Genomic DNA, 13,731 nt, shown 5'->3' with positions numbered 1-13,731 from the left:
CCAAATTTGGTAGAATGGTAGAGAGTCATCTCCTGAACAATTGTTTACAATATGGCGACCATAGGTCACATGACCTGGCAGCCATCTTGGATTGAAATCGCCATTTTCAAAAGCTCAGCCCCCTTGACCCATTTGATGAAAAGTCACAAAACTTGGTATACAGGTTCCCCTCATCACAAGGAACAACTTTGTCTCTTGAACTTTTGAAATCCGCCATATTGGATTTTGAGCTAATTTGCATAATTATGATTTCAGCAAAAATGACATCTTCTTCTGAACGGTTGGGCCGATTTGCACAAATTTTGAAAGACTTCATCTTGAACCAAATCCCAACTTAAATTGCGAAGAAGAAGCTGCTGCATCAACAAACATGGCTGCCACAAGCCAATCTAGTTGCTTCATTTCCTAATTAATATGCAAATTAGCCAATATCATTCACCGTTGCATCAATCATTCTGAAATTTCTTGTGCACAATGACAAGGCCTCACTGACAAGATATTCCAAATTTGAAAGTAATCCGTCAAAAAACACAGTCTCCACAAGCGCTTGAACCCCCCAATTTTTAACCCAATTTTTAATATATGAAAAATATACTTTAAAATCTTGTTTTCATGAACCGTAACTTCAACTGACGCAAAGTTTCCAATGTATTGCCTTTGGGGTATGCTCAGTCTAAATTGTGAAGGAATAGTTGCTACATCAAATAACACCAGAGCTATGTGCCAATCAATTTGCAAAGGTCAAAATCAATGTTGAAAAATTATTGTGTTCAAATGGACATAAATTCTAGACAGTTGCTTAAAAAGTGTCAATACTTTGTATTCTATACAACCCTAAAGGATGATGCTTCTGTATGAAAATTTTGTAAACTGATGGCATGGTTTGGCTGTCACATTGGATTTTATGTTACAAATTCAGTTTGTCCTCCTACCAAAAAAAAAAAAAAAAACATTGGGAACTCCTGAGGCTTACAACAATCATCCTAGTGAGGGAGAATGCCATAGGTCAAATACTTTGGTGACCATCTTGACTTATCTGTACGACTCTTAAATGTTAACTTTTCTTGAACTGTGTGGCCGATTGGCATGAAACTTGGTACGTACAAATGAGCCAATAGTTTTATCTTTCATCAAATTCTTCTTAACACTGTGAAAATCTTCATCACAGACTTTTACTGCATGAAATTAAAGACCCCCAAGCAATTAGCTTGTTTGTGCTTGGACCCCGGAACTGCTGCTTGCAGCTATATTTATTTTTATGTTATTACTGAGGTATTTCACTCTGCTGGCCTTGACCTATTTCTGAAATCCATTGAGATGCTTTTTGTAAAATATGCTTGAATTGTTAAAATGTGGCTTTGGACTTCACAGTCCACCAGTGTATTGCTACTGCAGATGAAGGAAGACATGAATGCATAGGACCACATTACTGTTTATAACCAATGGGAATATGCATGTTTGAAAAACCTCTAATTTATACTCAGTTTCTCAATGTAATATGTAAAATTGCTATATAATACCAATGCTGACTTCTTAGGATAAGTTCAAGATTGAAGACAGAAATGTAAAATTAAATGAAGAGTTCTGGAATATACATTTCAGAATTAATACAATAGAAATCTAAGTTTACTCGTAAAGTATTGAAAGAGATAAGTTAATTACTGTAGTTATTACTGTCACTGTTATTGTTGATACTGTTGCAATACAAATGGAGAATTGATTTGAAATTGAGAGAGCGAGAGCAAGAGAGACATGGATCAGCTCCTAAAGGATGACCAGCCAATCTCACTGTAAGCCCCCTCCTCCCCCTCTATCTTTCTCCTTCTCTCTCTCTCCCTCCCCTTCCCATGATCCTGTTGGCTGATCTCCTGTCTGCCAGGGATTCCTAGGATATCTCCCCTATGTAAAAAAAGGACCCCTGGCCACCCCCTCTGGCTCAGAGCACATCATGGAGATGAGGGAGACGGATCTCTGAGGAAGGAGGGCAAGCAAGCCCTCTGCGTCCGCGCGTACCACACTCGAGCCGCGTGCGCACCCATGCCATCTCCACCCTAGAGTTTAGCGAGCAAACAGCTTTTAGCCGTCTTTACCTTTGCCTAAAATTGTCTTTGCGCACGCGGGCATGCCGTAGGACTGACGGCGGGGGGGCCTCAGGATGCCCGCCCGCAGTACTGGACATGTCTAACGGTTACCGTACTCTGTCACAGCACCTCAACGACCTGAAGAAGGAGAACTTCAGCCTCAAGCTCCGCATCTACTTCCTGGAGGAGCGTGTCCAGCAGAAGTACGAGGACAGCAGTGAAGACGTGTACAGGAGGGTGAGTGAGGGGGCTCTGGGGCACTGCGGGGGGGCAGGGGTGGCATGGTGCCGGGAGGCAGTGGGCTTGCAGGAGCCAGGCTGGGTCACTGCGCGGCGATCAACATGTTTTTCAGCTATAATGCACACAGCAGCCAGACTCAGCTGAAATGTAGCACTCACACAACATATCATGTGGTCAGCAAAAAAGCACTTCCAGGTGTTAATGCTTGAAATGTCATGCTAGTTGTTTTTATACCGACGTTAGAACACTTAACAGATATGAAGTGTATATACCATCTGTTATTTTCCTAGGTTATATGTGTTAAACTATGTTAAACAATGTCATGTTAGGCAAGGTTATGATATGTTGGGTTATTTACGTTGTCTGTGATTACTGTTGTCTAAATGAATTTGATAATCATGTTGTTTAATTAATGTTCTGTACAGTTTTGGGACTTTGATGAAAAGAAGGTAAAATTACTTAAAAAAATACAATGATATTTATAAACTAAATTTAAATTTGTATATAAGTAATTTTATTGATATTTACAGTATTCTGGGTGAGATGGTACTGATTTTAGAGCAGTTTACCTGTGCTATTGGCAAAAGGGTTAAAAGCTATTTCACTAAGTCATGCATTGTGTCGCTTGCAACACACAACAACAGCAGAGATTATAGTATAGTATATAATTATAGGTTTGCTGTGCATTTTAACCAATGTAAAGATGTAATGATAAAACATTTTTATTGTTTCTACTTTGTAAAGTAATTAGCTATTTAATTATGTGAATTTTTTAGCAAAGATGACTTGTATACTTGACTTAGAAATGTTTCATTGCTTCCCTGAAGATATTCTTTAGAGATTAGTTAATCTCTGAAGAGCCTTAACGAGTCATAGCCATGAGTCACGAAGCACCTGGCATGTTCAGTTTTCTTCACCGTGTGGATGTAAGCACATGATGTTTTCTCACATTAGAGAGAACATCTGAGTTATTGTAATGCACAGGCATCTGTCACACATTTGAGAAAATGTGTGCTGTCTATGGAGGTAATATCCTGCAGTGTTGAAGAGAGAGTGTGGTCATGCCAACAGTACATGTTAATGGTACATGCTGATGGTTTAAGTAAAGTACAGAGAGGTAACCCGAATGTCAGATCTATCGATTGTGCAGTCATTGGCCAGAACAAAAGCTGATTTTAAGGACTTTTATTTGTTGTGAGTCTTTTAGCTCTTTTGCTACTTGCATGTTTGTTGGTTTTAGGGCACTGTGTTTGATTGTGCATGGCCTAGGGGAATGTACGCCAATATCATGGTCCCTTCTATGGACATGGATAGTGTTTGTCTTCATATCTCAATAAATATGTGATAACTGGGCATTGCTGCTCTTGGCGCACCTCCAGTCTGACGCCAGTCAGTGCTTAATCCTGAGCAAAAGGTTCAAGGCAGTGCCCGTTAGCCGAAGGTGACACCGAGGCTCAGCTGTTGTCTGCAATTGCAAAATGACAACATAGGAAAATCACCAGGCTTCAGAGGGGCTTCAATGTAGTCTCATTTCTATGCAATCAGTCCACTTAATACCAGCATGATGGCAGATGAGCTCCAGAAAATTTAAACACAGCCAATGAGATGTCTGACTGTGGTATTAGCAGTGTTACCTAACTGTACCAGATGCAGCACAGCAGAGAGACTAAACTGACTGAAAGCAATGCTACTGCTCCGTATGCCTCTAATCAGCTGTTTAGACCTGTCATTTACCATTAAATGACAGTGATCCATGGTCCAATCACAACTGTAAAATCACCTTCTTCTAAATGCTCATTTTAGTGTGAGGCTTACATTGCTTAGCTTAGAGGCTTACATTGCTTTCGCAATACATATACACACAAACCAAATTATAAATCTGAAGATTCACTTAAACATGTTGTGGTATTTTGTGTTTTATCCATAAGAGAGAAAGTTTCTGAAACTGTTTCAGACCCACTTTAAGTAATTGTGGTTTTATATTTTTTTCTAAAGACCCTACTTAAAGCACAGATACAGTAAAGTATGCTGCTGTAAATTAAATTCCATACCTATTTCTCCAAACAAGGTTGTAATATACTGTTTCTTTCTCTTTAATCAATGGCAGCCAAGGACACATTATATAATTCTAACTGTTCATGCCATCTATAAAAACCTGGATATAGACTCTGTTGAGGAAAACAGTACTGTCTCACTGTCTAGGAAACTGTATTTATGACTGACCTTCATCTGACCATCACCTTCCTCATGAAAGAATAATGTGCTACCTGACCCCAATCTAGTCTCAGGGGGGAGACCCTTCCACTTTGGTAGTAATCGAAGACTGCTGTTTTCATTGACAGATTTAGTCTGGAGGAGTCTCTCCTTGTAAATCTCTAGTCCCTGGGCCAGAGCAGGTCTCAAAACCAGCCAATTGGTGTGGAAGGGAGGTGGGGTGGTTTCACCAGCACTTCTCTATTTCAGAGTAATACCAGACCAATCACAGGCTGTGCCATCTCTGCCTGTGGGGCTGGGGGTTGGGGGGAGGTTTAAACTGGGCCTGTTGCCGTGGGCTGTGGGGATGGAAATAGCAGGTGCACAGTGATGAGTTTATTTATAGTTTATAGATTGTAGTTTGGCTCCCAGAGGAAGCACTCAGGACCTGAATTTTGGAAAAACAGTGAGCGCTATTGCTAATACATATGTATAATGAGTGCTACTGCTAATTTAGATGTTATTAAAGTGTAGTGAGTGCTACTGCAAATTCAGATGGTTCTACGTACTGTTGTGAATAAGTGAACATGACCTCCCTAACAGGCAGGGAGGGGTGCAGTAGAGAACAGAGTGTGCCACAGCTGCCTTTGATGCCAGGTCCCAGGGAGTGAATCTGAACCGCCAGGATGTGGGGTGGGGAACAAGCCAGAGCCCAGCCCAATCTGTGTCCCAAGCCCGACAAAGTATCAATTAAATACTGTTCTCTGGGGCAGATGTCTTTCAGTGCAGGTAAACAACAAACCCCAGCTGCTCCCCCTACCCCCACCCCCCAAGAGCCCTCCTGCCAGCATTCCAGCCGTCTAAATATAAAACCGATGACACGAGTGAAAGATGTCCCAAGTTGGTGTCAAATGATGCCCCTCTTGGCTCTCTTGTTAATCCAGGGGGTGGGGGGTCTGGCCGCTACACGATGGAATCTCAGTGCATCATATAGCAGGCTGGAGAGACCCAACAGAGGCTCACACCGGGCATCACTGTGAGGATATAGAGATTTCATTAAGCTGAGCTGGGCTAAGGGCCTCTGGAACCCAGGCCTTCACTGTACATACATTTACCTGCTTAGCAAGACACTTATCCGCAGCAACATACGTAGGTTGCAATTTTTACATGTTATTAATTTATACAGCTGGATATTTACTGAGGTGATTCTGGATTAAGTATCTTGCCCAAGGATATAACAGCAACGCCCCAGCAGAGAATCAAACTGGCAACATTTGGGATACAAGCCCTCTGTCTGATCTCTACATCACCCTTGCTGCCCAGGGCAGCCCTGCCCCCTCCCCTGCCAGCTGTTGTATGCGATTGGTGCTCTCGCGTTACCATGAAGAAATTAAGTGATATTGCATAACCGTGCCCATCTCACATTACCGCGGAGGCAACGCTTTGATATCTTTTGTATTTACGTGTGACAGATCCCAACACTGAAGCCCTTAATCCTCTGGTCACGGTACTTTGAAGTGTCTTTACGCATACCCCGCCAACCCATAATTTAGCGGATTAGCAAACCTGCCTTCCCAGTGGACCTGTATGTGGCTAAACTTTGTGTCCTCCAGAACAGACTCTGTCTGAGCCCTAGGGTTTCTCCTTGTGTGAGAAGCGAAATGTTCAGGGCATGACTCCCACTTTCGCACAGACAGATTCACTACCTGAAGTCCAGACCAATCCTTAGAGCACAACACAAAAAGAAGGGTTTTTTCCATACGCACATTAGTTTTCCCTCCTGCAAACTCCAGCTGCAGTGTCATTACCTTCGAGTAAGGCTTCTGAGCAAATATTACCATCTTACACTACCCACACAGCATCATTTACAGAAAATATAGCTCTTTATGTAATTCATCACTCAAAGTTCAGGACAATGCACACTGTGGTCAGATTTAAAAGAGGCTCCTGTGTGTGCGCATACCTGACAGCAGTAGTTGAACAGTAGTCTCCATTTTGTCTTTTCAAGTACAGATGGTATTGTTGTCAGAATAACATATAAAGAGTGGGTAAATGATTACTGAGTGTCTGGTGTGAGCAGTGCATCCCCTGCATAATCTAATCTTCATCTTAAGCAAAGATGTATGATTTCAGCAGAATTTATAGCGAAGACCCTCAATGTTTTTCTCTGTCTCCTCATTTCAGAACATCGAGTTGAAAGTAGAAGTGGAGAGCTTGAAGCAGGAGCTTCTGGAGAAACAGCAACTCCTTGACAAAGCCTTGTAAGACTCCATTTCTACCTGTTTTTCATGTTCACTTTAGGTTTTGAGATCAACATCAAGAGGGGACAGCGGACCTGGGGTTCAGGCGACCAAAGACCGGTGGAGTTTGTTGTGAAATGGGACAGAGAGGGAGCCAGTGTGACAGAAGGGAAATGAGCATCATAATGTTCACCCTTAGTTTTACCCTTCCTAAAATGTCTTACAAGACTGACAGATTTACAGTGAGATTATAGCAATTTGCTTTGGGATTTTCACAGACCCACCTCAACTCTTGAAAGGGCACAGTGGTATTGATTGTGTATATTGTATTTAATGTATTTATTGTACTAAAAGACTGTCACTGAGGCAACCACTCTGAGGTTTGGTTCTCTTAGAGACAATTTGGTGGCTCCAGCATCTTTAGTATGTTTTTGGTGGCCTTATCGCCATATAACTAAGTGACAGCCCGTATGCCCCCTGTTTCTGGTTCGGGAATCAGTATCGATTTCTGCGGGCAGATTCTGAGATTCTGGGTGCTCGAGTTTCACAGGGCAGCTGCCGGGGGTCGCATAGCCGGCGTTTGCCATGGCTCCTCCGATGTGCCAGGAGCAAAAGGGCAGATCTGGCATCTTGCCGTGGTTCTCCTGTACTCCTGTACTGGAAGCCGGCGATCGGGGATGCCGAGGGGCAGGGGGAGGGGTTGGGTTTGGATTTCAGGTACGGTGACAATTGACTGCCTCATCTCTGCAGCTGTCCATGTCTGACGGCACAGCCTGGTCCCAAGAGCTCATCGGCCTGCATGCCTGAACCTCGGCCATCAATCAAATCTGCTGCCCCCAAATCATGTCCAGTAGCAGCAGTCCAGTGTCCAGTATCCTCTAACTACTTTGGGCTCCTCTTTCTCTGATTGTCTAAAGCGCAGGAAATCAACCCTAGTTCTTTTCTTGCACTGCTTAGTTAACCATATCACTTGAGAGGCCTGAAAGCTCTGTTTACTCTAAAAACAACAGGGGACAGGGTTTGTTACATTCTTGTCCCAGTTAACAAACCCGGTGTAATCTCTGTCGCAAAAAGCTGCCTGTACTGAGTTCCCTGCCATACTGTATATCTAATATTAAAGCACAGAGTGCCACACTTTCATTTCCCTGTTGAAAGGAAATGGTGTTAATTCAGAGCTCATCTGGGATCTCCTCCCCTTGCCGAGAGCCAGTGTGGTACGCAAGAGATGATTTGATGCGGCATATCAAAAAATAAAATGACCGCATGGAGCTGTGCCCTGTTAAAAATACGAATTGCTGTTTGATTTTTGCGAGCGTATGATGTAACCGGTGTCTCAGCAGCCCCATGTCTTATATATTTATACATTGGGGTTGGGCCCTCATGCAGACAGCTTGCTTGTGTCTGTTGGGATTCTTGCCATGTGCCACAGGTTAGAGGAGCAGCAGCTGTTGAAAGAGGACCTCCCCCAACTCTAAGCTCTGTACTAAAAAGATGTCCCACTGACAGATTTGCCTCAATCTGATTTGAGCCTGGATTTAATCTAACTAGTTGAGTTTATCCCCAACTTCAAGTAACCAAATTAAGTGAGAATCACATTTGTTTTTTCCTTACTCACGTAATATTTTTCCTATAAATTCTAGTGTCTTCCTAAACTTTTGATGAAATTTTTGGCTTCTTTTGGCCAATTTATATTACTGCCTCCTAATTTAGCATTAAGGACAAATTGCAATGCAGCAAATTGGGGTGAGTAGGGCCTTCTGGTTCCCAGAGTCTCCAAAATGGTACCAGCCTGAGAAATGGGGGTCCAGTTGGCAGTGTGCCCAGGCTGGTCGGAAATAAACGGGGTCATCTGAGCCCCACTTGTCGTCACAGTTAAAAGCGTGCACTGTGCATCAGACGGGTGGAGAAGTGGCGACAAGCAGGCGAGACTTTATTGTCCACTGAGCCTAGCCCAGGAGGATCATGGGACACCACTTAGGAAATTTAACTAAGGACTCAATGCTCAATATCTTACCCCAGATAGAAGGATTGAACACCTTATACATTTTCATACAAGATTCAAAGAGTATATTGTTGATTGTCTCCCATTTGCCTCAGTACTCCCAGAACCCATATTCCCTCCCTAAATATATTTCAGCAGGGATGTTGTGCTATTACCATGCATATGACTGTATTTTTCAACCAATGGAATTTCACTTTCAACCAACGGAAGCCGTGTACAGTCAAACACCTATCCCATTTTCCTTGTGTGATCAAGCCTGAAAGTACACCTTGTAAAGGTTTCTGCAAGAAAAAGAGGCAGTACTATATGTAGAGGTGTTATGGGATAGCGCTCCACTCCGGCCACAAAAACAGAACCTGACTGACTGCATGTCCTGTCCTGGGCCTGACCCTTGCTTGACCCTGAGTAGCTCTGGACACACGTCGCCAGATAGTCCCGGTCAGTGCAATATAAAGCAGCAATCTGAGACAGAAACCATATGACTGCATGAGTAACTCCTGGTAAATTCAGAATAAGTGTTTATGGGAGAGGAAAAGGGGGAATCTGTGCTTGTCAGTCAATCAGTCAGATGTCCACAATGGCACATTCTCTCATAAATGGCACTTTTTTTGCCTTGTCTATGTCTGACTAAATCACCACTGTGGAGCACTGTGGTGTTATGATTGTTAATATTACATTTGTCAAAATTAGGTCCAGTTCAATTCAGTTCAGATTAAAATAACAATGTTTGCATTATTTCTTGATGTGAAACTGTCACAGCTTAATTTAAATTGAATGCTGTTGTGGTGATTAGTTGATTGAAGCTCTATACCCCTTATCTATGCCACTAAAACCTTGCCCCTCCCCCTCTGCTCTGATAGGACAACAGCAGAGAGTGTTACCAATCACAATGAGGCAGAGCTGCAGCGACGGTGTGAGGAGAGACAACAGGAGATTGATCACATGCAGGAGATCCTGGAGACCAAAATCCAGCTCCTCCAGGAGGTGCTACAAAAAGTATTTACTTTACAGTGCACACTGCTGAAACACAGAGTGTACACTGCCCACTGCCAATCACAGAGTGTACACCACCCACTGCCAATCACTTTACACTGCCCGCTGCTGAAACACAAAGTGTAGTGCCCACTGCTGAAGCACAGAGTTTACACTGCCAGCTGCTGAAGCACAGAGTTTACAATGGCCGCTGCTGAAGCACAGAGCTTACACTGCCCGCTGCTGAAGCACAGAGCTTACAATGGCCGCTGCTGAAGCACAGAGCTTACACTGCCTGCTGCTGAAGCACAGAGCTTACACTGCCCGCTGCTGAAGCTCAGAGTTTATACTACCCTCTGCCAATCACAGAGTTTACACAGTCAATACACTGCAGATGCACACAGTTTGCATTGTCAGTAACCTGCTTATAAGGACTGAGTTTTCAATACACTACTTCCAATGCACTGCACAGTGCTTATACTGCCAGCACACAAGCTTACCATGACAACTACGCCATACTGTGCCACCTATGCCATTCCATGCCATAAAGCTTGAGTGTGATGGTGACCATGATCTCGCCACAGGAAGCCAAGCTGGCTCGGAGCGAGGCGGAGAGGATGGCAACCCTCGCCGGGACTGGATCCCTGCGAGGACCGCCCCCGGGGGGAGGGATGAAGGACGCCTCCGAGGAGGGGCACAAGCCCCCCGTCCTGCCAGAGGGCAGGGACAGGTGAGGATGGGAGGGGGGCACTCAGACCAACTGCTTTCACACTTAACCTGTGTTACCTGTGAATGAGAGCACTGGATTATCCAGTTGAGAGGTAAGAGATCACAGAGAGAGAGTGTGTGTGTGTGTGTCTGTGTGTGTATGCAAAGTGTAAGATTGAGAGCAGTGAATTCTCTGAGATTCTCTGAGGGGTCAGAGATCAGAGAGTGTGTGTGAGTGTGTGCATATGAGAGTGTTGGAATGAGGGCAGAAGATTCTCCAGTCGAGAGGTCAGAGATCGCAGAGTGTGTGTGTGTGTGTGTGTGTGTGTGTGTGTGTGTGCATATGAGAGGGTTGGAATGAGAGCGGTGGAGTCTTTGAGTAAGAGGTCAGAGGTCAGCAGCTGCTTCTCTTTGATTAATGGCCCTTCTTTACTCAACCAAAATATGCCCTGTGTCAACCCCACCTCAGCTATCCATGCAAAACCCACCTCACAGAACTGACATTCAAGGCACTCAGTGCTAATTCTTTTAGATACAAAACTCAGAGAACATGGCTACTTTGACTTATAATACCCTTACAAGCATACATACATCAGCCTTGTAAAAACAGTTTACTTAGTGCTTAGTGCATCAAACTAAACACTTTCCTTAGCATGAAACTTTAAAATTACATTGATTTAGCTGATACTCTCATGCAGAGCGACATCCAGCACAAGAGAACAGAAATGTATCCATCCAAGTTATATTAGCCTGTGAATGTCTGTTAGCTTTTTTAAAAAATAATATCAATTTCCCTTCATATGCTAATTCTTCACAAGGTAAACCTGACTGTTTTTCTAAGAAATCTCCAGGATACCCTTTCATAGCAGACAAAGCCAGTTGTGTGATGTAATGGTAAGTTATCTTGTAACCCAATAGTAACTTTTTGGTTTCCCTGTGGGGTACTATTATACCCTTTTGCAAGGTATCTAACTTGTATTGCGCCAGGGTGTATTGACCTGTAGAAATGGATGGTATGTAAATGACATGCATCATTCTTGGTAAGTGCATTGGCGAGGCAGGTATATAATGTTATGTTATGATGTGTTTGTCGGGGGTCCGCAGGGTGGTGGAGGAGCTGACCCGCGCCCTACGCTCCAAAGAAGCCCTGATTGCTGAGCTGACAGACGAGAGAGGCCTCCTGCAGGAGAGAGTGGGCCACCTGGAGAGCCAGGTGCAGGACCTGTCTGCCTCTCTCCAGCAGAAAGAGAGGGACGCTGAGGTGAGCTTGCCTCTTTCCTCAGGGCTGCGGCTGTTTTTTGGCAATCTGACTGTCATAAGGGGGTCAGATATATCGTGGAGCTGAGAACCAATCAGGAGCCATCGAACTCAACCAGAGTACAAATGGGAAACTTCCTTCTTGTTGCATTCATAGCAGAAAAAACACACAGCTCAGGTCACAGAACATACATGTTCTTTAAGTCACTGATCTGGAGTCAGTCTTAAAACCTATGAATCCATCCCTGGTCTGCTGCTGTTAGCCAGCTTGTGATCAGGTGAGTTAACCCAACTCCAAAGAAGCCACATTATCTCCACAGAACCTGCAAACACAGTCCTTTTCCAGAACCCTGCGACCACACAGGGAAAGCTGCCATACCTGTCTCAGCTAGTCGTTCAGTGATTCGTTACCTTCAACTTCATCTAGAAATGGGACCCTACCCAGGGCCAGCCGCTCGAAATCTACCCCACTACCAAATCCCAACCCGGACACACACCTCGGTTCAGTGTGCAGCACAGGGAGGTCACCTGTCCCCACAAGTTACTCTGGTGACAAGTGAGTGTGAATGAGGAGGCAGGCTGGCTTGTTTGCGAGTCACTGTAATTGCATGGGGAATAGGACACGAGCGCAGGGCGACTGCCATTCCTCGGGAGGCATTCCGCGCTCCTCCTGGAAACAGCAGCGCTCAACACATTTCTGTTTTTATTTCAAGGTGCCTTTTATGTCGGCCACAGGGACCATGGCACACACACACACACACACACACACACACACACACACACACACACACACTTGTGTTCTCTTCAGTGCTACATGCATATCGCACATGCTACGTTTCACATTTAGTCGTTTAGCAGACACTCTTATCCAGAATGCCACGTAAAGAAAGAGCGCAAAGTACATGTAATAAAGCAGCTGGACGGGAAAACATACTAGCCGAAAACACCTGAACTCGCTTCAGGACTCTCACACACTGAAACGCAGTTTATATACCTTACCTTACGTAGCTCATGTACTTTTAATATCAATGTGGATTTGACTTTTATTCCTTTTATTTTCATTGGTTTTGTAGTCCAGGGTCATTGAACATGTGTGTTATGTTATGTCTGAATTGCAAGTCGTTTCTTGTCATGGAAACAAATACCTTACATTATGTTAAAATAAGAAAATATTTATAGACCTACACCAAAAATCTCATCATGTCATTCACTCTGTAAGTATTATAAAGGCACACGGGGCCTCTGATTCATCAAAAGTGTGCCTTATTCTGTACTTCCTCTTAAATTTTAAACCTGTTGTGTCATTACTTCCTACATACTAGTAAACTGAATGCTGAGAATTTTGGGTAAGCAAGGCAGATCATGTTTGTTGTGGAAAGATGACATCTCACCCTCTTTCTCTCTCTCTCTGTTTCACTCTTTCCCTTTCTCTTTCTCCCTGTACTCCCTCTCCCTTTCTCTCTCTCCCTCTCCCCTGTCTCTCTCTATGTCTCTCTTCTTCTGTTTTCCCCTCCCTCTCTCTGTCTCTCTCCCCCCCTCCCTTTTTCTCTCTGCCCCCCCCCCCCCCCCCCTCTTTTCCTCCCTCTCTTTCCCTCTCTCTTTGCTCTGCAGTTCTTCCAGGATGAGCTGGGCCGGGAGAAGCTGCGTATTCAGCAGGAGATGCAGGTATGCAGCCTGGCAGGGATAAAATGACCTTCCCCATTCCACGCTCATGTACAGGTTATGCCCTCTGCTGGAGCTTGAGGGAAGTGCACAGAGAAAACAGCAGGAATACCACATGCCTATTCTTATTTTATGGAGGTCATTCCAATACTGCAGCAGGTTGCTTGTGGCCATTATTATGGCAAGGGATTTTACAGCATTCTTTGACTGCGTGTAGCATGGGTAGTTCACACTTCTTACAAATCAGTGAACTATTTTAAGCAATAAAGTTAACTTTCATTTGTAATTGTAATCAACAACCATCAAAATATATTTATCATAGTAGATTTTTACAACTGTAACTATCACAGTTTAAAATGTGTGTACGTATGTACAT

At 43.9% G+C, this 13,731-nt stretch overlaps 1 protein-coding gene across 4 annotated transcripts in view; it reads left to right on the top strand.

Annotated features, from left to right (window-relative positions):
• Positions 1–1,955: 1,955 nt before the first annotated feature.
• The window catches only part of LOC118795950 (myomegalin-like), a 59,104-nt gene continuing 47,328 nt past the window's right edge, over positions 1,956–13,731 (top strand). For all 4 annotated transcript variants that reach the window (XM_036554771.1, XM_036554770.1, XM_036554769.1 and 1 more), the window contains exons 1-6: positions 1,956–2,318; positions 6,699–6,775; positions 9,617–9,740; positions 10,313–10,458; positions 11,541–11,697; positions 13,305–13,358. In XM_036554771.1, the coding sequence (XP_036410664.1) occupies positions 2,178–2,318; positions 6,699–6,775; positions 9,617–9,740; positions 10,313–10,458; positions 11,541–11,697; positions 13,305–13,358 (699 nt within the window). In that variant the 5' untranslated portion in view covers positions 1,956–2,177. The remainder of the gene's footprint in view (positions 2,319–6,698; positions 6,776–9,616; positions 9,741–10,312; positions 10,459–11,540; positions 11,698–13,304; positions 13,359–13,731) is intronic.

This window comes from Megalops cyprinoides, chromosome 20, assembly GCF_013368585.1.
Source record: "Megalops cyprinoides isolate fMegCyp1 chromosome 20, fMegCyp1.pri, whole genome shotgun sequence".
In the NCBI taxonomy this organism is placed as follows: Eukaryota; Metazoa; Chordata; class Actinopteri; order Elopiformes; family Megalopidae; genus Megalops; species Megalops cyprinoides.
Note: the sequence above shows the minus strand (reverse complement) of the source record. Positions and strands in the feature narration are given on the sequence as shown.